Below are 22891 nucleotides of genomic sequence, written 5' to 3'. Positions count from 1 at the left end.
TAAAGCTTTGCCAGCAGCATTTTAGACCCATGCAATTCTCTTAGGTTGCAACATTTTAACTAAGAAATAATAATAAATATGCCAGCTGCTTAAGTTTCCTTGCAACCCTTGAACCTGACACAAAATTCTGATCTTTGGACTTCATTTTTGTAGGCATCAAGGACAGATTTACTGGCAGGGGAATAACATTTCCCTTACAAATGCTCTATCCAATGAGACAATCACATTCCTCCTGTTTGTTAATTTGGCTTGGACCCAGTTCTAAAGTCTTCAGTATAACAATGTTATACAATAAAGTCCCCTCCTGTTAAAAATTCAAAAACATTCTAATAAAACAAAAAAGCTTATTACAACTTGAGACACTTACCTAGCTGTGGTAAAGGCTTCAGTACCCACAACCCAGAAAATGAACCGATTCATAATGGGGTGTTAAAAACAATAATAATAGAAAAGAAAAAATTTACCTTTTTATTATCCTTCAAAAGGTAGAAGATTATAAAAAGATTTCAGTAGGATCTAGAAATATCCAAAGTCTATCATCATACAAAACATCAACTTCTTATACAAAATATTTTCATAAAAACATGGCCATGATACAGACCTAAATCCCCACATCTGATGTAAACAAACCCATCCCATGCTAATATACAATTAAAGATAATTGAAAGAATCTAAATACTTAGAGGTTTTTTAAAAAAGAAAAAATGTAATTCATTTTACATCTTTAAATATGATCATATTATTCAAGAAAATTCTGTTTGCAAAGATGAACAGTGTGGCAAGTATCATAAGATATGGCTTGCCTCATACTACATCATCATTATGGCAATAGTGTTTATACAAAAGCAACTTGATTTTCAAAAGTTGGAGACTTTGAATCTGTAACACTTCATTCAGTTTTTTACAATGAATACTAAAACTGGATGGAGCCTTTATAAAAAGGATATATAAAATGCCTAAGATCATTCAGAAGCAAGAGGATATATATTATATTTAAAAATTACAACTATTTTCTTTTCATAATAAAAAGTGGTTTATTTGCAGCAGACTAAATTTCTTCTGCAAGTGGGAATGACATACCAGAAGTTGATAAGCTATATACTGAGCTGCTTTTTCAGAAAGGCTGTGCATCTACAATCCTGAGGGACACTATATAGGATGGAATTTGAAAGCTTATAGCATTTACAGGGAAATAAGGAAACAGCTTTACAGTGTCCTGCATTGCAGACAATAATTTGGCTACTCATCTGTGTTTGTGTTAACTTTTTAAATATTCATTTATAGTATTAAGATTTTGCAAAAGAAACTCCAACTTCATTAGTGCTTTTCTTTTTTCTTTTCTTTTTTAAGATATAATAGGAACATTAAACCTTTTTTGGGAAATTAACCATGGCTCCAGATTAACCCTCATAAAAATTTCACTATCGGTGAAATTTCATCTCCAGTGCAGAATGTAGGATTCTGGGGAGGTAAGATTCTTGTGGGGTCTCTTCACATTGGGGTGAACTTTTTCTAAATAAACTATGTACAACATGGTACAGCAAAAGCTCTGTTATCTGGCACCCAAGGGGAATGGGAGGTGCCGGATAACCAAAAATGCCGGTTACCAGAAAGGCGTCTTTGCCTGCCTCCCGCTGTGTCCGCTGCATCAGCGTGCCAGGGCACAGGCACCATGTCGCCCCTCCCCTGCACATCCTAAAGTGAACAATCCCTTCCAGACATATTGGATTACATGTAAACTTTATCAGTTTATCAATAAATTCGCCGTGGCCCAAAGTGGGACTTCCAGTTTCAATTTGCCATGTCGACCGGCATGCTGGTTAATAGAGCATGCCAGTTAATGAAGTGCCAGATAACATGGCTTTTACTGTACATATTTAAAAGTGGAACTGAGGAATTGAAACTTTCTTCTAAAAAAAGAACATACTAAGAATTGGCTATACTCATTCACCAATGAAAAGACACCTTGAGCTTAAAATTACAACTACAGTTCTTTTTAATAAAAAGCAGTTTATCTGCAAAGGTCTGAATCTCTTTTGCAAGTGGGGGATAACAGATTGGGAAGCTGTGTTCTTTATCTTGATCACTGGCCTGCTTACTCTAGGCCTATATAATTATGCAAATTGATTTTGATAAGAGATTTAAATAAGGTTGATTCTGCTTTGCACAGCAGGGTTAGACTGGAGGGTCTCTTCTATCTTTCTATGATTCGAGGGGTCACTTGGTCTCTCTGAAAAGGCGTCAGCTTTTGGAAGTGTTGGTTGTAGCCAGGTTGGACTAAGGACATAGGCAGACAAGATTCTTTGGGTAAATGTGATATCTTTTACTAGACCAAGTAAATAGTTGGAAAAATTATTCTTTGCAAGCTTTTGGGCACAAACACCTTCTTCATGAATACAGAAGAGGCACTTCTCTGTGCCTGAAGAAAGATGTTTGTGTGTGAAAGCTTGCAAAGAACAATTTTTCCAACTATTTACCTAATAAAAGATATCAGTTTTTGGGGGAATTTATAGTACTGTCCAGTGAACAAAATCTAAAAGAGGTTCCAACCATCTTACTTTAAAATGTACTTACTGTAATTCAAAGGGCACACGTGTGCTTTGCTATGAATGTCAGCTGGAGTTTAGCCACAGACTTCAAATGAGGATAGGATCTATCCCATAAAGATTTATGTACCTTTCAAAGGAGCCAGAAGACAGACATGCACTTCCCATTTGATCAGTAAATCTGCATAGTTGGGAAAATACCCACATTTTTATTTGGTCTTGTAATTCACCCTTAAGCAGCTTTTGAATCCAAGATTCATAGAGTCACTGTTGTCATTGTTCTTAATGCTCATGAGTGTCCTGATTTTCAAAAGTGTACCACACTTGCAGCTCCCAACATCTCAATTAAGATTGCAGTTGTTTGAAACCTCTGAAAATCAGGACGCTCATGACTCTTTTTGATGAATCCAATGAAAGTAGATGGCATCTATAGAGCTAATATATGTATTTGGTGCAACAGCACCATGGTTTGTAGGGTCATAATTATAGAGGACCTATAGTGTTAATTATGATTTTTTTCCTCAGTAGGAAATTGTTTTGGAGACATCCTTGGTGTTTTTCAGATCACATGGACGTGCACAGCCTTAATCACGACAGGATGATCAATCTCATGGTTTTCTTGAGCTTCTTTTAAATTCCTCATGTTGCTGTTTTGCTGTCTGGTTTTGAAACTGAAAGTGAACAAAATTCAAGAGCTACAGACTGCTTTAGAGAAACTGCCAAACACTTCCCCCTCCCAAAATGAAACTACTAAAACACTGGGGCTTCATCACCTTTTCTCCCCCCAATATCCACCTTGCATCCAGGACTCTCTTTCTTCATGAGGAGGGAAGAGAAGATTTGACACTTAAAACCATGTTATAATTACAATGTGAATATGTGCAGTCACTTCAAGCATAAGCCACAATGCACAGAGAACAATGATCATAAAATGTGATCTGTCCCTTCAAAGACAGGTACCTGGTTTCATGACGGAGCTCTTCACTCAGCACGGCTCGTACTGCTGAGCATGGGATTAATGATCAGTGTGCCATTGGAATGTTAGCAGTTGCCAGAACAGACCGCACCTGGCTCAGGGGCAACTCTGCACATGTATTATAATCCAAATACACACCATGTTGGGGCAGGTTAATAATCAGGTTCAACATCCTCACTGAACAACAATTCTATTGTTGAAAACTCTTAATTGCAAATCATTATTATTTTAAAAGGTAATTATAACAAGCATTAGAGCCAGCTGGAGATTGGGCATACAGCATCTGTTTATGCATGTGCATGCCTCCATAATATTTCAGTAAACATGTTTCTTAAGGGTGACCCAAATAATCCAGACCAGTGTAGCGAGAGTGCTCTGGGTAGTGTTTACAGCTATATGAAGGGAGTAGGGGAGAAATCTGTGTAAGATTGTAGCATTAATAGATTATAGCACTAACTGGGCACATCTACACATTCAATGATGCACAGTGGCTACCAGCATTACTGAGCAGTAGCACCAGCAAACGCCTTTTTTGTGACACTACTGTGAAGTAGCCTAATAATACTGTGCAGTAACATATTAGCACTGTCCATGGTGCAATGTCCTACTATGCAGTTAGTGTCCCGTGTAGATGTGCCCACTGTTAAATTACAGCATTGATTCAGCTACCAAAAAGAAAGTCAGAAGACTGAAGTCCTGTATTTTAGAATAGAACCCAATATGCATCTGTTCAAAGATGAAAAGAGTTCAGATGAAAGAAACAAATTTCACTAAATGAAAAGTCTTTCAATTCATCATCAAAAAGCAGGGGAAGTGCTGTATGCACATGTCCCCAGTGTTAAGCACACCTCTGGCAGGGATAAAGATAAACAGGTGCATATGGGAAAAACACACAGAGAAGTGCCTGCCTTACATGAAGCAAGATTTGTGAGATGAATCAATATCTTCTATTGGATCAAACTGTATAGCTGAGAGAGACTGGAGAGAGAAATGCTGCAAAGACAGATAGGGAATTGCTCACAAGCCTCCAGACTTCCTCCCTTTCATTTTCCAAATCTTAATTCTTCAGTAAAATATAGAACATAATGTATATATTGGGTATGTGTGTATGTAGGGGTGCGTGTATATTTCATTTTTTTAAATATCTATCTATATATAGATATAGATATATAGAAGAAGTAGGATATTGAAAAGGTAAGGTATATTATACCTTAATAATCAAATAAATAAAAGCCTTAGTCTGTCTGTGCATAAAGCTTTATTTGCACTGTGTTTGGCTGTCTTGGCAGCCAATCAGAGTGTGAATAAAGCGGTCGGGACAGCAGGCAGTGGAGTGCTGCCATGATGGCGGGGGACAGCGGGGACAGATGGGAGGAGGCAGTGGTCGCGTGAGGGCGCAGGGGATGGGGTCAGAGCCGCCACAGCAGGGGAGGGACAGGGGTAGTGGCCCTGGGCCCGAACGCTGGGGGGGAAATGGGGTTGGGCCCAAATGGCAGGGGTGGGGCCAGATGAGAGGAGTGGAGGGGGCAGGGCCAGATGCTGGGCTCTGTCCCCTCCAGCACCCCAGGAGGGCAGGCATGGGGAGAGTGGCTCTGACCATGGTGCCAAAGCGGCAGGGGCGAGGGTTGGGGGGAGCCTGGCCCCAGGCCTCTGTCTCCACCCAGCTGCCCCCGTTGGTAGGTGGTGGCAGCAATGAAATGGACAGAGAGGGGGTGCTGGCCCAGTCCCCCCTGCTCCCTGCAGGCCGTGAAAACAGAGCAGACGGGGGATGGGAGGGGTGCAAGGCCAGTGCTGCTGGCCATGCCCCGCCCCACCCCCCCAGCCCTGCAGGTAATAGCGACGAACAAACGGGGTGGGACGGGGGTTGCTCAGGGGATGGAGGTGGGGCAGTCTGGCCCAACTCCAAAGCAGTGGGGTGGGGAGAAGGAGCGGGGAGGGCAGACACAGACCTCTGTCCCCAGCCACCCCTCTCCCTCCCCATCATTCTTGATGGGCAATTGGCACGTGCGCATGTGCGTGCGTGTGCGCGTAATGCTATCATGTTATTTAAGTATGTACGAAGATAACATTCCCATTTACTCTTTAGTGTGTGATGTGCTGATTATGCTTCTATAACTACAGAATATGAATAGATGTAAAATGCTAACACCCTACCTGAGGCATTCCTGACTCTGAAAGTCACTGAGCCATGCTGTTTCAAAAAAAACATTAAAATACAACAGAAACTGCTTTTTAAAATGCACATCCTCTTTACCAGGGATCGGGCTGGTGGCTGAACTCTATTTCCCAACAGCCCTTGTCCATGCTGCTCCCAGCCAGTTGAGCCGCGGGCTCATGACAGCCCCATGCTCCCAGGATCTAAATGGACACTGGCCTGTAGTGGTGCAGGCAGGGCACAGGTCTGAGCAGGCAGGTGCTCCAGGGTCAGGGCCAGGATCTTGCAGTGGTGACAGCATGAGGCCGGAGCCAGGGCAGAGCTGCTGCCTGCACACCCCTGCCTGCAGAACCCACGCTCATCACAGGGTCATGGGGGCAATGGATCACAGCTCTGCCCTGGCCCCCCCCCCAGCCAAGACCTCAGGGGCTTCCCAGCCCCACCCATCTCACTCCCAGCTGCAATGCCATCCCAGCCATGTGCCCTTCTCATGCGGGTCCCACCCCTGGTGGTGGGCAATGAGACTGGGTCTGGTGGCAGTAGCCAAAAGGAGCTGCTGCCACAAGGGCTGCTGGGAAATGGAGTTTGCTGTGGGCCTGTTTTGGCCTGAGGCCAGACTTTGCCCACCCCTGCTCTTTACTAATCCCATATTAATACTGTAGTTAATTTTTTTTAATTGTACCCATGTGATATGGAGCTGTTCCCAACTTACCCCAAGAAAAAAAATCAGAGGTCACTTTGAATGTTTTGTTCTGTTGGAAAAGATCTGACAAGATACTTATCTGCAGAGTGTAATTTGTTGAGTGGATATGCCTATAAAAATGAAACCCACTTACCATTTTACTTTTAGCATCTGGTCCAAGTTTTCGGGGAGAGGATTTCCATAGCTTTCCGGAAGGAATAGAGTAACAATCCCTATCAGTACAGTCAGGCTTCCCATGAGAATGTAAGGCAGGAACCTATCATAGGCACCTGGCAGAATAGAGGATATAGCAACACTGGTTATACACCAACAATTACCACAAGCTCGTGGATACGTACAACAGTAGCGTAATGTACAATTCATTTGGAATAATCTGTGATTTTATATTTCTACTTATCTCTACCACCACCACAAATTAATCACAGATTGAAGGTGTTTGTAGCACCTGCCAATAGTAACTAAAATATATTTCAAGATATAAAAAAAGTCAAACTCACGCAAGTAAAGGAAACAGAGTTTCTAATGCAGTAAAGTATGTACTTGTGACATAACAGTATAACTTTCTGATTAAAAATAAATTGCTAGTTTTTATGATGCAGAGAGTTAGGATTAGCAATGAAGATCTCTGGATAATGCAGGGCAAGCTAAAAAATTGTGATCTGATCTGTCTCTGGGTCACTAGGTGGATGAACCGTACAGCCTAATTTAACTGAAGCAAATATCAAGAGCCCACAAAATTCTCCTAAGCTTATCTAAACATACATGACTTTCTCCAACAGTGGAGCGAGGGGCTGAAGGCAGGCCCTTGGGACACATGTCTGAGATCCCATAATGAGCAGAGGAAGAAAGGCATAGAATAAAGAAGCTGGAAAAGGACAGAGATAAAAAGCTAACGAGAGGGGAAAAGCAACCAAAAAAGAGCAACCCAGCTAGAGGGGCTTTAGGGCAGGAGGAGTCAGGCTTGGGTGGAATAGGCAGAAGGGACTGTGGCCACAAGACTGCATAGGCAACTTCTGCAGAGGTATTTTCTAACTTTGTAGACTTAAGTGTTCCTACAACATGCTCTTTGCCTTTCATTATAGATGGGGCAGTTAGGCCCAGCTTGTTTTTCCCCCCTCTTTTTTAACCTATGACCTTACACACAAAACTGAAATCAAGTATTCAAAGTTAGAGAACAGAACTGAAGTTGTCTGCAAAACATTCATTGAGGCCCCCTGTATGTGCACATAACATAGTACAGTCCTAAATTACTTAATCCCATGCAGTTATTCCACAAGACCCCTGCCTTTTTCAGTGCCCACAATAGAACTGCCCTGCAGATGACTTTAGAATCTCTCAACCCAAGTAACAGCCTAAAAATGAGACCCCCAAATGAGGCATTATATCACATCCAGGGCTGAAATGCTGTTTCAGAAGTCATCAGAGACCAGGCCAATTCCAACTGGACACCTTTATGCACAAAGACTTTTCTGTGCAGTTTTCTGATCTCTGTGCTCAAAATCAAGCCAAGTCATAGGAAGCATCTTACCAAGGTAGACAAAGTAAGGTGCAATGATGCTGCCCACTCTGGAAGACATAGAGGTAGCTCCAACAGCCATGTTTCTTACTATGGTTGGGTAGAGCTCAGCAGTGTAGACATAGAGCATGGAGAATGCTGAGGTGATCCCAAACTTCCCCAGCATTACTAGGATGACTGACAGGATGTGTAGGGCTGAAAATAAAAATCAAATAAAGATGATAAAGCTACATTTGATTCCTGCAACCATGACTTCTATGTGCTTTTACATCCCAAGGGTTATTTCCTCCCCAGTTTTTGTTTCTTTGCTCTTATAATAAAGCTGCTTTATTTAACTTCAGCATCCCATCCCTACATTTTACATCTCCTAGCTACCCAAGGGTACATGATAACAATAGACATGGGCACCTTATTTTGTACTCTGAGCATTTGATTCTCTCTCAGTATAAGAACCTTCTTAAAACCAATGAAGGCTTTGATTCTGCAAATCAACATAAGGCTTGCTTAAATTCATCCTTATTCAGCACAGCACATAAGTATCACTGATGTCTACATCAGGCAAACTTGTAGGTTTTCTAACTAGAGAGCCCACAGATCACAACTGCATCTTTATTTTTCCAGTTTTATGCACTGGTTCCTCTAAATAGTTTAATAAAAAGTGATTTTCAAATGTGAAATCAACAATAACTACATATAGGGGGAAAAAATCAGGCCAGAATCAACTAAGATTTAGCATAAGTGTGACCCAGAACCATTCTGGTTCCCAACTCCCTCCTGGAACAATAAACATGCAAATAGACATGGTATTTCATTTCTACATCATGAGTTGAAGCTCATACATGTGGGCACCAGCTGAATGAAGAGAACAACTCCTCCTCCTAAGAACAAGGTGCCAGCTATCGAATACCGCCGAGGCAGGGTCCGGAGGAGCAGCCAAGCAATCACATAGGCTGGAACTTCAATGACAGCTGATAGGAAACAATTGACGTAGGCATCTCCATGTAAGTTAGGAGTGCTGAGTGACAGTCCAAAGTAACCAATTGATGTCAGCATCCTGAGAAAGGTGTAAAGAGTAAAGAATCAGAGAAATGCTGCTCTAACATCTATATTACTCAAGATCCTGCTTCAGAACCGCACAATACAAGACCTCAACACAGCTGAGATGGACCAGGAATTCCAACAGATGCAACATAGTGCAAGCCTTTTAATGTTAAAAATGCATGAACAATCAGCTTCACAGCAGCTTTTAGAAAACCTCAGTTTCAACTGTCCCTCCCATATGCAGTTCATTTAATGAAAACCTCAGTGCATGTTTTTCATAATGGCAAAACACTATTACTAGTACAGTGAAGTCCTGAAACATTTCAGTGCATGGCAAAGCACCAAGTACAATCTTGTTTACAGTGAACTTTTTCCTACAGTAAATTCAATTTAAATCATTAGTCCAATCAAAGAGCTCCATTGTGTCTCATCTATGTGACACTGTTAAGAGGTTCAGATTCCAGACTTTAAAGCACTTCAATTTGATGTCTAAAAGGAACTAACTGGTTTCTCCAATGGGAGGTGGCATTTTCTACAGGAATAAGGATTAGGAAAACTATGATATCTAGGAGCCCCAAACATGCATCAGAACTCCACTGTACAAACGTAAGATAAGATGGCATTGGGTTCCAATTACTGTTCTGCCACTGAACCTGTGTGGCTTTGAATATGAATATGGCTTACATATACCCCAAGAAATAACAGTTAATTCACATGGAGAGGAAGATAAGGTTGTAGTCATTTTTCATTTTTAAACAGTATTCTGAATACATAAATGGTCTGGTGGTACAGCTATCCTACTGGTGAGCTTGTGTGCTCACACTCACACTCCCTGCTTATAAGTTTGCACACCCCATGGAGGTTCCCATATATAAACAGGTTCCAGATTATGAGACCAGTTATTACTTAAATTTGTATCAGGCACCACAATTAGGCATTGTTTAATTGACTGGATACTTTCAGGTGACACTAATACTTGCCACAAAAGCAGGGACATAACAGTGATTGTTGCGATGTTTCGGTTTCTGAAAAGGTCAAAGAGATCAGCCGTCTGCTGTTGCTGCAGATTCAAATCCTGCATCTGAAGGGAAACAGAAAAGACAACCAAAAGAATCCTTTGCTCTTCTAAGAATGGGAATTGTTCCCTGGGAGATCTCACAGATCAGTCTGAGCTATGGGAAATCATCCAAACACACACACACATGCACACACACTGGGAGGTTGCAAGTTCCTTCAAGCTCAGTGGAAGAACAACTAGACAGCATGCTCATTCACTGCTAGCCAGTCAGTTCTGCATTAGCAAAAGCACTCCACTGACAGGAAACTTAGTTGTTCTCTACCACCAACGCTTCTTTAATTTACTTGTGGCAAAGGGCAGCTCTGACACCACAACAGTTAGATTGCCTGTACTCCAATGGTCTTCTCTTGAGGAAAGCTTTGCAAGAACTTCTGCTCCTTTGTGCCTTAAAAAGCCTTCCTAGAAGTGACCTCATTACCAGTGGTTAGTTTCAGCACAATTTCTCATCTCTTGCTCTAGCTGAAATTAACAATCAGTGTAAGAAAAAAATGAGTAAGAATTCTAGGTTTTACAAGGTATCTAGCAGTAATCAATTACAATGGCACATGAGAAAAACTAGTATGGAGCTCAATAACTCATCAGAATGAAAATTACCATGCTTGCTCTCTTGGGTGAGAGAGGCTGAGACCTAGCTTGGTGCTGCAAACAGTTTCCATGCTGCTCTCCACTGATTTCTGCCACCTGCCCACCGGACTTCCTTGGTTTGATCAAACCAATTCAGAGCATAGAGGTAAGCCTTCCACCTAAGAATTACCCTCTGCTTGAGTAAGTGGCCATAAATTATACACAGAATCATAGAACCAGAAGGAACCTGTATGGTCAACAAGTCCGCTCCCCTGAGTTGCCATACTACATGGCAACTGTGTAGTATATAGGTGCCATGTATACATAACATATACAAGATACTAAGGTAGTTTTAGGGGAACAGTCAACTAAGGACTGAACAGCCATGGGGACAAAGCACCACAGACTAAATTATGGTACTGTGGCCTGTCTGGGCAAAACTTAACTGCTGCTTCCTTGGCTGTACAGAATTGGCTAGCTGGAAGATTTCATTTTCTAAGATTTTCTGTACAACACAGTTCTCAGGCTCCAAAATCACTTTAACAGGAGATAAAAGGTACAATTATAAACTGCTATCTGATATGACTTTTAGGGCTATATACTTATAGTTGTGCAGCTGGGATGGAGGGAGAGGGTAACAGACTGCCCTTTAATCCAAAAGTAAGGTGGCAGTGACAACAGATAAGCTTTTCTACAGCAGCCAGAAAAAAACCCCCAAAACATTTCCAGCATTAAAAGATGCAACAAAGCTATGGCTGTCAAATAGAGGTGGTGCCTCTGTCTCAGAGAGCTATTAGAGGAGGACTCCTATCTTCAGAGCCTATTTGCTTTTTGAGGAGAGATACAAGTGGCATAGCAAAAAGAAAACAAAAGGGCATGTGCACAGTTTAGTCTGTCAAGCAGTAGATTTATCACATAGCACAATTTTATTGAAGATACAACATAAGAACTTATCAAAAAGGGCAGCATACCAAGTCAGAAAGACTGCTAGGTGTACACTGGAATTGCCTTCACTCTGCACATCCTTAGTAATGAGGTGCACTCCTTCAGTTCTGTGCTGTGGTTGATCAGTGAAGCCTTGCTTATTCCCTTGGTATTTTTGACTAGCAGTCATATATTTTAAAGCTTTGGGCACCAGAACAACTGCCCCTCATACAACCTCTCTTTTGGAAGTGCTAGTGTTAAGTTATCAGCTGTGAATGCTGCATCCAATTGAGATGAAAGTTTATTTTCCTCTGATTTTCTCATCTGGGTGAGGAAGCAATCCAGGTTTCCCAGGGACAGATTCCATCCTATAAGAGCCTGTTCCTAACTGAAAAGCACAGAGAGTCATTACTAAAAATGAGAGATCTTACTAACAAAATAGAAAAGCAAGTCTAATTTCTACTTTTCCCACTCGTGATGCCAGCTGCATTACTGTCAGCACGGCTCATGCCAAATATGAACTACTGACTACAAATCTGGTGGCAGAGCTATTTTTATTTTGGCTTTTCAAAAGAATATGGAAGCGAACTGTCCAAACAGGACGACAGGAAGAATTATTAAGTAGCAGATCAGAGACAGGTAAAAACATACCTCCACAGGGTCAAACAGCACATCTGGGGCTGTAACGCCATTCATCTTTGCAGCTTTTCGGATGATGACTTCTGCCTCTTGAAATCTTCTCTGAGTGATCAGCCACCGGGGAGATTCAGGAATGACCCTACAACAAGTTTCAGAATAAAATGACTCCACATTTCCAGGGATCCCATGACTCCACTGATTGTGTTCATTATCATATCTTCTCCCATCCCCTTAACAGATTTGTTCTTACGGTAGGGTCCAATCCAGCCAGCATGTAAGCATGTGGGTAAATTTACTACCATGAATTGTCCTTTTGACTTCAATGGTACTACAAGTACACAGGTAACCTAACTGACTAAGTGCTTGCATGACTGGACCCCTTTTCGGTATACATATCTAAAGTTAGCCACGCTCTTGGTTTGGGCTTTTTATTTCTGAAAGGGGTAGCTAATATAAAATCAATGAAACTGAATATTTTTGCCATTTAATAAGTAACTTCTGTTCCGGCTGGTATCAAAATCAAGTATATATAAGCCAGCTGTATGGGAATGGCACAGGAAGCTGAAGATATGGCACACAAATGCTTTATCTATGCAATGGATATTAAAAAAAAGAAGGTTCAGACATTTAAAAGTTCTGTACCTCAGAGAGCTTCTAGACACCACTTTCCTACCGTAGGCAAAGCTGGTCAAAACCTGTCAGGTAGGAGGACTGTGGCAGTGCCATCTTGCAGCTATGACTGTATTTCACCAATCCAAACATGATCATGACTGTTCATATCAAACACAGAACAGAGGTGCATGGATCTCCTTCACCCCTTTCTTTCTGAGCTTTAAATCCTTCAACTGCTGTCTTGCCCTTCCTAGTCTGTGGTCATTCCTCTCTCTGCAAGAACAGGTCAGAGACTAACTTTCCTGATAGATAACCTAGTGGCCTGCATGGCAGCTGCTAAAATTCTTTTCAAAGGCCTCAAGTGCCACCCAATTAATAGTTTTTATGCTACTAAAGTAAAATTAGGACTCTCAATCCAACTTCATTACTTTACAGGTCATCCAATGAATAACAAACAAACAGACTGCAGAAACAAGGGGTATTCAGGACACCTTTAGAGTATCTCTCTCTCACTTTTTGATTGGATATTTCTTGAAAGGAAATGACAAGAGGCACTGGCACCGAAATACCTTTGAGTATCCGAGTCTAATGCTATTGGCAGATACTGTGCAAACTCCACCCCACCCCCCCAAACACAAACACACTGCTGCCAAAGAACCTCAGTCTCCATCCACCTTGGTATCTTGATGCTGCACCAGACCCAGAGGATATCATTCAGGCAATATTTATTCAATGTTTGTGATGCGGACAAACAAACAACAACTAGGAAAATACTGACCACACACTTTTTCACTAGTGCCCCAGGCAGGAATTTTCAGTAAGATCAGTGCAAATTATCTGGAGAGTCCTTAGGAGTTCTCGCAGATATTTATATACTTCTTTTTGAGATTTATCCTCAGCAGCTGTTTCTCTCTCTCTTGTTCAATAACAAAACAATGCTGTCAGCTGCAAAGGAAGTGCAAAGAGCCTGCATGCATATCATGGATTCCAAAAGCATTTCAAATTAAATCATTTACAGTAATGCTTTTGCACAGGAAATCTGACCAATTCTCCATTCGGGGGATAGCAAACTGGTATTGGGGAAAAAAATTCTGAAAAGGTTTAACATTCTCAGCAATTAAACAACAAAACAAAGCAGCAGAAACCCTGCAGAAAGGTTAAGTTCACCAAGATGGGATTTCACAGTTCATAGGTCCGGTTTAATCTGTTTTACTTAAGAGTGACATAAAACTACGGCTTTCTTTGATACATCAGAAATGAGGTGGCTTCAAGGAACGAGAGAGAGAAACTTGCGGGACAAGACTGGCATGAAAGGAGAGAACTCTCTTCTGAAGGAAACATGCACCTTCTTGAGAGTAAAGGAAACACCCCACATTTCCCACCCCTACCTTCTAAAACAAGGCTCTCTCCAGGAAATTAGTGCACTGACTTCACAACACAGATGTCCTGCACATAGCTTCTCTTCTCTCATGTGCTGACCAGGCCAAACAAAACATTAAGCCTTCCCATACTGTCTATGTTTTCTTTCCTTTTCACACTGGGAGTACATAATAAGCTGTGGGTGAGTGAAGGGAGAGCTTAAATATTTATTTAAATGTATGTCAGTTTCTAAAGCAGTGGGTGGATGAGAGCAGTGCAGAGATAAAACAGACAAAAACCAACACACAGACAGCCAAGAGCAGAGTGTGGACCAGCCTCTGGGAAAAAGGTTGTTAAGGGTGGACAGATGGAATCAGTAGGGTCATGTTTTCAAAATACAGCATCTGAGTGCAGAGCAAGGAACATCTTTTTTTTTTATGTTGCTGCTGAAGCTTGCTTGTTCCTTTGGCAATCTGGCAAATGGAAAAAAGTAAAGATACAGGAAAGAGTGCCTAATGGTACTTCTTTACCCATGTGATGCAATGGTTTGTCGGCACTTTGGGTGCAAAACCCTGTCAGGCAGGCATTTCTCATAAAGCCTAAAGGCCAGATGATCCTCACCTACTACACTTGTCTACAGAGGCTTCAGACCTGTGATAGGCACTCATGTTCCTGGACAAAAAGTGGAAACAGAATTGCTAGCAGGAGGGTGCACACTCTAGCCCGTATCACCTCAGCTCACCCAATTGCCAAGAAAAGGCCAAGAACACTTACCTTAAGGCATGTGCCCCAGATACAATTTTAGGTCTTCGCAGAAGCTCCCCCTTGATGGGCTTTCAGAGCTCAAATACATGCCCTCTCCCAGAGGAACTGCCACCTTTGATCTCAGCTGTGTGCTCAGCCATACAGGGGTCAAAGGAAAACAGGAATACAGAAGGAACAGAGAAAAGGTTCTCCTCGCGGCAGAAGCCAGGTAAAGCATCTAACAGTCCCTGCTGATTTAAATGGAATTCTTTAACCAAGGATCCGAGGAGTCTCGCCTACTTTAGATTTGTTTCATAAATGATTTAAAATGCACAGACCCCCCCATAAACACAGGTCTCCAAGGAGCAGGAAGTGAGGCACCCCCAGTCTCTAGAGGCCAGACAGGCCCTTTTATAGGATGAGGATTTTTAAGCCAGCACAGAGAGAGAACAGGATCCTGAGAAGAAGGTTTCTTTAGGCTAGATTAACAAACACTGGATTGCTCTGGATTTGCTGATGCTGCTCTAAGGGACAGCAATGCCTGGTTTCATCCTGTGTAACTGAACGTTATGTATGGTATCAGGTACTTATACTACAAAGGGTCTCTGCACTGCTACAGACTATTAATCCATCAAGCCACACTTGGAAGTGAGAGTCACCTAGTATTTGGAGCACATACTACCTACACAACATATAAACTAAGTGCTGAAAATTGCTGACACATGATCCGCTACAGACTGCTGGGCTAATCCATAGTTCTTTCCAATTTTTAAAGACCACTTCAGAGGAACAAGCACCTGGTTTCCTGAACCAATCCAGACTGTGCCAGGACTTTAAGTCAGAGCATAGATAGAAAAGTTACACCATACTATATTGCCTGGCAGAAGGCAGGATAGAGATGCACCTGTAGGGTGCAAGTCTCTCTTTTTTTTTGAACTCACATAAACATGGTTTTGGCATTCCCTCTAGTGGGGAATCTGGGTACAACACCCAAGATGTACTGCTTGATAGTAACAGGGTTGGAGTGTTGTAACCCTTGCTTCTCACATGCTTTATGATAACCCTTGTGTTGGTTTAGGCCTCACACACGCAACCTGATTCAAACAGATAATTCTCCACACTTGAACAGATCCCCTCCGGCTTCAGTACCTTCCCATATGGAACAAGATAGAGGATCTTAGTCTAAGTTAGAATGTTGTTTTCAAATGAGCCTGGCACCATTTGACTTCTCCAGGGAGCACTGTTTCCCCCACTAAACTTCTCTGGCTTTTAAGATTTTGGTTTTTTGTTTCATATTGGTGCCAGAGTCAGTGAGAGTACACGAGTTGGGAAAAGATTATAGTCATTTAAATTCAACGAGATCCCCCTCCCTCTTCAAGGGCAAGATATGTCCTATATAATGGTGCAGCTACATAGGGTAGTGGCAGAAGATTACACAAGAATTTTGTTCATTGGAAACACTGTACGCTGCGAGATGCACAGCTTCTGTGTGTTGTTTCAATAAAGAAGATTTTGATATATTCCAGCAGTTGTATCTATATAGAGAGAATAAGCTTCAGAAAACAAATGAAAGAAAAAAAGTGAGAAAGGAAAGCTTGTACAGTGCAAATCAGCAATAATGAGAGATAAAAAAAGGCAGTAAAGGGCATATGAAGCTAAGAGTCAGATAGTCTGGAAAGAACTACTGAACGGCACTGGAAAGCCAGCCTGAGGCAGACTCGCACAGTGTCAATGGGGATTACACAGACACTTGTTTAAAACTGGCTTAATGGTTCATCTCCAAGGCACTGCTCTTCACTTGGCAACCACAATGCCAAGAAGTGAAGGAAAAAACAATCCACAGCCAACTGAAGTTATAACCCAACTGGTTATATCACAGTTTAAAAGAGGCGATCAGCTACAGAAAGGACTTCCTGAAGCTGAACACCTTGCAATACAATTAAACTCACCACCACAGTGGAACGCAGAACAACCCAGGTACAGTAAGAGCCAGTAGCAGCATCCGCCAGTCTCTGATGAAGTAAGCAAATAGTGGCAGCAACATGTAGCCAATTGCAAAAAATATGCAAACTCCTAATGTAGAGAATATAATACGAACTGATTTGCCAAGAATTTCTGTGCCTGTTCAAAACAAGGGAGTGTGGATTAGCATTTAAACTCTTTTTATTTTTTAATCCATGTCTAAGTATTTTTTTCACATTTACAAGAATAAGCCAAAATACAATCTTAGAAAAGATTTAGAAAAGAAAAGAAGCCATTTCCTTTACAACACAAAGTGTCACTGTCAAGGAGTTCTGACCCAACATAAAAGGAACGTTAAAATGATGTTACTTTCATGGAAGAGTCCCTTAGATTTCAACTGAATATTATATTTTGAAGTTATGCTGTTTTAAAGTTCAGCTATCATATTGTGTGGAAATATGACATCCAGCGCCCCCTGCTGGTCCGACAGAAACAGACTTCAAGGAATACAACACTACTATTCACCTCTCTCCTGGTAACACCCATGCTGCTGCAGAACCATATAAAATATCTGAATAAAAAAAGGAACTTTTCTTTCACTAGCCTTCTACATTTCTGCAGGACTAGTATCAACAGTTGTTCAGGAGACAGGCGGGAAGAGTCTTACATTTCTTTAGTGAAATCTGCTATTTACGAAGTGTGGCACCAGAGAAAAAAGACAATTTACAACATCTTTTGAATTCAGACACCTTGTCCTCAACTGCCATCAGTTCAAAGACATTTGTGACTATAAATACTCTGATGTGGAAATTTAAACTGAACTAGTAACTCAATAGTAATAGTCTTCATAGTTTCATAGTTTCTAGGGTCGGAAGGGACCTGAGCAGATCAAGTCCAACCCCCTGTCTTAGGACGCAGGAATTGCCATATTAGTCCATAGCGCCCCATATCCTCTGTAATGTGTCCCACAGTAGTCAGGGACAGGTGCTTCTGAAGAAGATATACGTATCTGGCGATGCACAGTCCAGTCCCTTATAGAAATGCAGCCATACCATGGGGATCAGCTTGTGCCTTGAATCTTGAGAACAGAACAATGGCACAAGTTGTTCACTGCAGAGGCTGTTAGCTGCCTGAACAGAGCAAGACTTAAATATTCTGCAAATTCATTGCTTCAGTGCATTCCTACAGTGGCACGTTCAACAGGGTCACTAATTGGTAAAAGCAGGTGTCATGCAAAAAGAAAAACAAGGACACATGAGTGGCCTTCACTGGCCGGATTTGCAAAATGCTGAGCACCCAGAAGATCCCATGGGCTTCAATGACACTAGTAACTGCACTGTTACTGAAAAATCACATTGCTTGTCTGGGTGTTTAACTCCAAGCGCCTGTCTTTGAAAATCTTGGCCTAGGACATTTTTAAATGTCCACCCTCCTTTGCAAAGTCAGCCTTTTAAATTTGTCTTTGCATAAGAGTCCCCTTACACTTGCCTCTGATCTTTCCCATGACCCTTCTTTCCACCTTTTGAGTTTTTCTACATCTTTAAAGTTAAGTGAACTATACTAGATGCAGTTCTACGAAGAATAATGCCGCCTCTTCCTAGTATATAATGGGATATCATCAATACTGACAAAATCCAATGTCAGATTTGCTTTACTCACTTCCCTTGCTCCTGAAGACATTCTGATTACCTGAGTCCAGTGAGCTACAGCTTCACTTGCTCCGCTGCCAGCCAATTCCCAGCGTTGGTAGTCTGGCACTTAGGCATTGCATTCTACCACTACTGAGGAACGGCTGGTTGAAATGCTCCAACAGATTCCTCAGGACACTGATCTGGCCCTAGGGAAGGTAGGTAGGGGGTGGCTAAACGTGTTCCTATGAAAATAAAACAACTAAAAAAAATTGACACCACATAATCCCTAATTAAAATAGATATAAACTATCCCCTCAGGGTATTTACAACTCAAAAAATATACTATTGTATAATAAAACCCTGACAGTTAAATGAACTATCCTGTGTTTTCAGCCTGCTACCCCAACAACGTGCTGAAAGAATAAACAACATGATGAATAGCCTCATGTTTTATTAGTAAAGCAAACTGACAGTGGCTTTTAACCAGTGCTCTCTTACCAATATTGGCAACACTGATTTTCATTCCAATTCCTGAATTACTCCAATAATTACCTTTCATTTCTTCCTGTTCTGTGCATCTAGAGATATCAAATTTCCAGAAATTTGAAAGCCATGGGAGAAAAAAACAAAACAGAACACATTTTCCCTTGGGATTTTTTTCCTCCCAGAAAAAAACAGAAATTTTGGGAAAATTGAAATATATGCAATACGTATTTTCTTAGCACCCTTTACAGATCTAAATTTACTTTGGTACTTTAAGAACATAACATTAATTCTGTATAACTTGGTTTGCTCATAAAAATATCATTTTTGGTACATTTATTACATTTAAAAGTATAATCAGATAATTACATTTTGAATTTACTTTAAAATGCTTTTAATTTTTTCTACAAATGGAGCTACAAGCTGCTGAACTCTAAGGAACCTAGCATCTCTTAGTTTTTGCCAGTTTATGAGAAACAGGCAAAAATTAAAGTGGAAAATAGAAGAAACCATCAACATTATAGTAAAATAAAGGAAGTTATTATGTATTCTGAACTTAGTCTCCTCCACAGTGTCAAGCAGATACAGAAAGCACTCATTTTTCAAAAAAGAGCTGAGAAAAAAGGGGGAAAAACAAGACTCACTGAATACAAATTTTGTTACATGAAACTCTGTCTAATACCAATTTCTTTCACATGCTGCAGAAGGTGGCGGAATCTAAAGCATGCGAGAAACAAGAGGAATTAGATGCTGTGTTGCGCAAAGGTCTTGCCACCACACTGCAGAAGGGATACGCTTGGCAGAATCCCAGACTGCATTCCTGGACCAAATACCTGAAGACACTGTATTCTGCAACATTTGAAAGTACCTTTCCAACATCAAGTCCTAAGTGTGTTGCTTGTTTTGTAATTCCGTCAAATGCAGTAGCAGTGCTATCATCACTAACATGTCTGCCTTTGAACCTTGGATCCAAGAGATTTGCAGCAGAATTAATTGATTTTCAACAAAATTCTTCCTGTCTGTTAACAGTCTTTCACTTTTCTTTCTTCTGTACTTGTAAGTGGAGATACACTTAGATTCTCAAAAACAGTTGATTTTATCCGAGTCATTTGGTAAGGAATGTCTGACAAAAGTGCACTGTCTGATTCAGATGCAGTGACTGCTGAAGAAACTGGCCTTAGAATCTTCAGGGAGCTCTGCAGCTGAACCCAAAAGACATCCTCATTAAGTACAGTGTTCCTTACACTTCTGGGTACATTAAGATCCTCAGTTATTACTGTTTCTTGAAGACCTCCTTTGTTTTTCAGTAAATTTTCAAATGAGATCACCACTCTACCCCATCTAGTTTTACTACAGAGCTTGAGCGTGTCACTACTTCATTCTTTGCATTCTTCTCTTCCAGCTTCTTCTTAAAGATTGCAGCTATGAGTACCTTTTACATGTTTTATAACTTCTTTTGCTCTTCTATAGATCTTTTGCAGAGAGTCCAACTTCACGATATCATTAAAATGCAAGTCTAGCCCATTCTTTCAGCTCCTTTGTGCTGCTTCTGTACTTTTGTGGATCTCAAGGTCACAAGGCCAGGAGGAGGCAGGTTCCTTCTAATTCCAAAACTTTTAGACTTGGTCTGTCTCCTCTCCTGAGGCTTTTGAGCAAGCAGGGCAATAAGCTCCTTGTTTCTAATCTTTACAGGAACAAACGATGCTGCTGCCAGTGTCTACTCCCAGTCCTTTGAGGCCCAGTCAGGAGGACAGGAACAGATCCACCAACCTCTACATCAAAAGTCAACAACAGAAGAAGTCCACAAGCAAAGAAGGCACTGAATCCTTCTTCCTTCCCTTGTGAAAATGCCAGTGCCCCCTGGGGCAGAAATACATCTTCTCTCAAATGCAAGAGCTTGTACTGTACTGCTTGTCCTCGGTGTACAGGAATTGCAATAATATGATACTGTAGATAGTCTCACATAAAAGTCTTCCTATTACATAATTATTAGGAAACATTTTTGGTGAGTAAATGGTAGCAATATATGAACACCTGATCTTAAACATTTTATTCATCATTCTAAAAGAAAACATTTCATAAGAGGTTTTTAAAATTTTTCCAAAAATTTTAAATTTTTTGGAAAAAAACCAAAAAAATTCTCAGAAAAAGACAGGGGAAATGGTTTTTTTCTCCAAATTTTTCAGGTTTTTTTTCTGGGCCTTCACATCTCTATGTGCATCCTCTCTCAAGTCAACTGTTCAAACACTTGCAGAACAGGGAACACATTTTAATAAAGAGACTGTTATGTGGACCCTTCCCTCCTGTTTCCAAGGCTGCAGGCCATTTTCCCTCCATCCATGCTCATTTGATATCTCTCTAGCCACTTCAGGAATGACCTACATTATAAAGTATTTGTGCATTTTAGCTCTCATTAATATGACTGGGAGCTAGAAAGAAGCAGGAGAGTCAGCACCACATGACAGCCAGATCCCTGCACCTGACCCGGAAGGTGTTAAACCAACAATTTGAGACTTTCTGATTTAGCCAGGTCTTATTCATGAATTTTCCCCTTGCTCTGCATTTCCTGTAAAACACTGTGCAGAATTTTATTTAATCCCTTTGAAAGCCTGAATCAGGTGCTCTTAAAAATAGAAGTCCTGGGCAGTTTCTGAACAATAGCTAAAGTTTCTGCCACCTTAGCCTAAGGAAGGGTTCTGCAATACCCCAAAGCTTATTTATGTCTATCCCAATCATACAGTTGGCCCAATAAAAGATATCACCCACAAGAATTCTTGCCTCTTAAGAAGTTTTACTGTTTAACAGAGTTTTGTGGGGGAAATGTGGAAAAGAGAGTAGCAAGGGTCCCTTCTTGAATTCCAGACAGGAGAATCTCCTTTATAAACTGGAACAAAAGACTTGCCTATGATTGATTTCATTGAGACAAGGATTAGGCCATAAGTATGACAACTTGGCCAAAAGATGGAGGAAGTCTCTTTTAGGAGATTGCAAAAGCTGACAGAACCAACGGCAGAGAAGCTGGTATGATCTCTCAAGGCTGTTTAGTCTTCAGAACAGCCATAGTTAATAACACTAGAGATGTGGTTCTTAACCTTTTGCGATTTGGGGCACTCCTCAGGACACGCGATATAGAACTCAGGCAATGCCAGCTCTTAGTCTTCACCTGTGTTTTGACTACAGAAAAATGAGAGCAATTCTTCTGTTGCAAGGAGCTCAGAAAGACCACAACAGTTCAGGCTGTTTTTAAAACCATGAATTCCTATATGAAGTCTATGGGTTTATCTTGTGAATCATGTTTGCACACCTTACCATGCTAACACTGAGTGGCAGCCCGTGGCACCCTTGAATGGATCTCAAGGCATCCCAAGGTGCTGTGGCACCCTGGTTGAGAATCACTGCTCTAAAATCACATTCAAACTTCTGTGATCTGGAAGTGCCTTTGGTAGAGATAATTCTACTGAAGAGCAATTCTCTTGCTTTGCCTGGAAGCATGAAAGCATTGGTGACCACTGAACAGGCAGGGGGAAACTGTTTAGGAGTCTCTTCATTCTTCTATGGGTGCAAGGAAGCAAGGAAATGGGAGAAAATGGGGAGACAATTCCTTTCCAGCAGTCTGAAGGTGTTTTTGGTTGCAAGGAAAATTCTGCAAAAGAACAACTGCACCACAATCCTAACACTGCACCATAACTGTGTTGGTAGATAACTGAGTCACAAAAGGTGCAGTACTGGGATATTATGAGATTGCCATTTGGATGCACTCCACTAGATGCTGGAAATAGCTACTCAAAGCAAAGAGCCACTAGTCTACTCCACGAAAAAAGAAGGTAGTTCATACCAGAAGGGCTGATTAGCAGCACTGTTAACATCTTATACAATTAAACAACAACCACCAAAATCAATTTTAGCCGGGGGTTTGAGCTTCCACATTGTGTTGCTTATTTCCATTAATTTCTTCTTA

The 22891-nt window shown here is 41.2% G+C and overlaps 1 protein-coding gene across 1 annotated transcript in view; it reads right to left on the bottom strand.

Annotated features, from left to right (window-relative positions):
- Nucleotides 1-2445: 2445 nt before the first annotated feature.
- Nucleotides 2446-22891, bottom strand: part of SLC22A4 (solute carrier family 22 member 4) — a 31154-nt gene continuing 10708 nt past the window's right edge. Inside the window, exons 4-10 of the mRNA XM_019505978.1 lie at nucleotides 16807-16978; nucleotides 12155-12281; nucleotides 9918-10018; nucleotides 8736-8950; nucleotides 7909-8091; nucleotides 6514-6649; nucleotides 2446-3217 (exon numbers count right to left, since the gene is read on the bottom strand). Coding sequence (XP_019361523.1) covers nucleotides 3106-3217; nucleotides 6514-6649; nucleotides 7909-8091; nucleotides 8736-8950; nucleotides 9918-10018; nucleotides 12155-12281; nucleotides 16807-16978 — 1046 coding nt within the window. The 3' untranslated portion in view covers nucleotides 2446-3105. The remainder of the gene's footprint in view (nucleotides 3218-6513; nucleotides 6650-7908; nucleotides 8092-8735; nucleotides 8951-9917; nucleotides 10019-12154; nucleotides 12282-16806; nucleotides 16979-22891) is intronic.

The sequence above is a fragment of the Gavialis gangeticus genome, unplaced genomic scaffold (assembly GCF_001723915.1).
Source record: "Gavialis gangeticus isolate Ggan-Ray unplaced genomic scaffold, GavGan_comp1, whole genome shotgun sequence".
Classification (NCBI taxonomy): Eukaryota; Metazoa; Chordata; order Crocodylia; family Gavialidae; genus Gavialis; species Gavialis gangeticus.
Note: the sequence above shows the minus strand (reverse complement) of the source record. Positions and strands in the feature narration are given on the sequence as shown.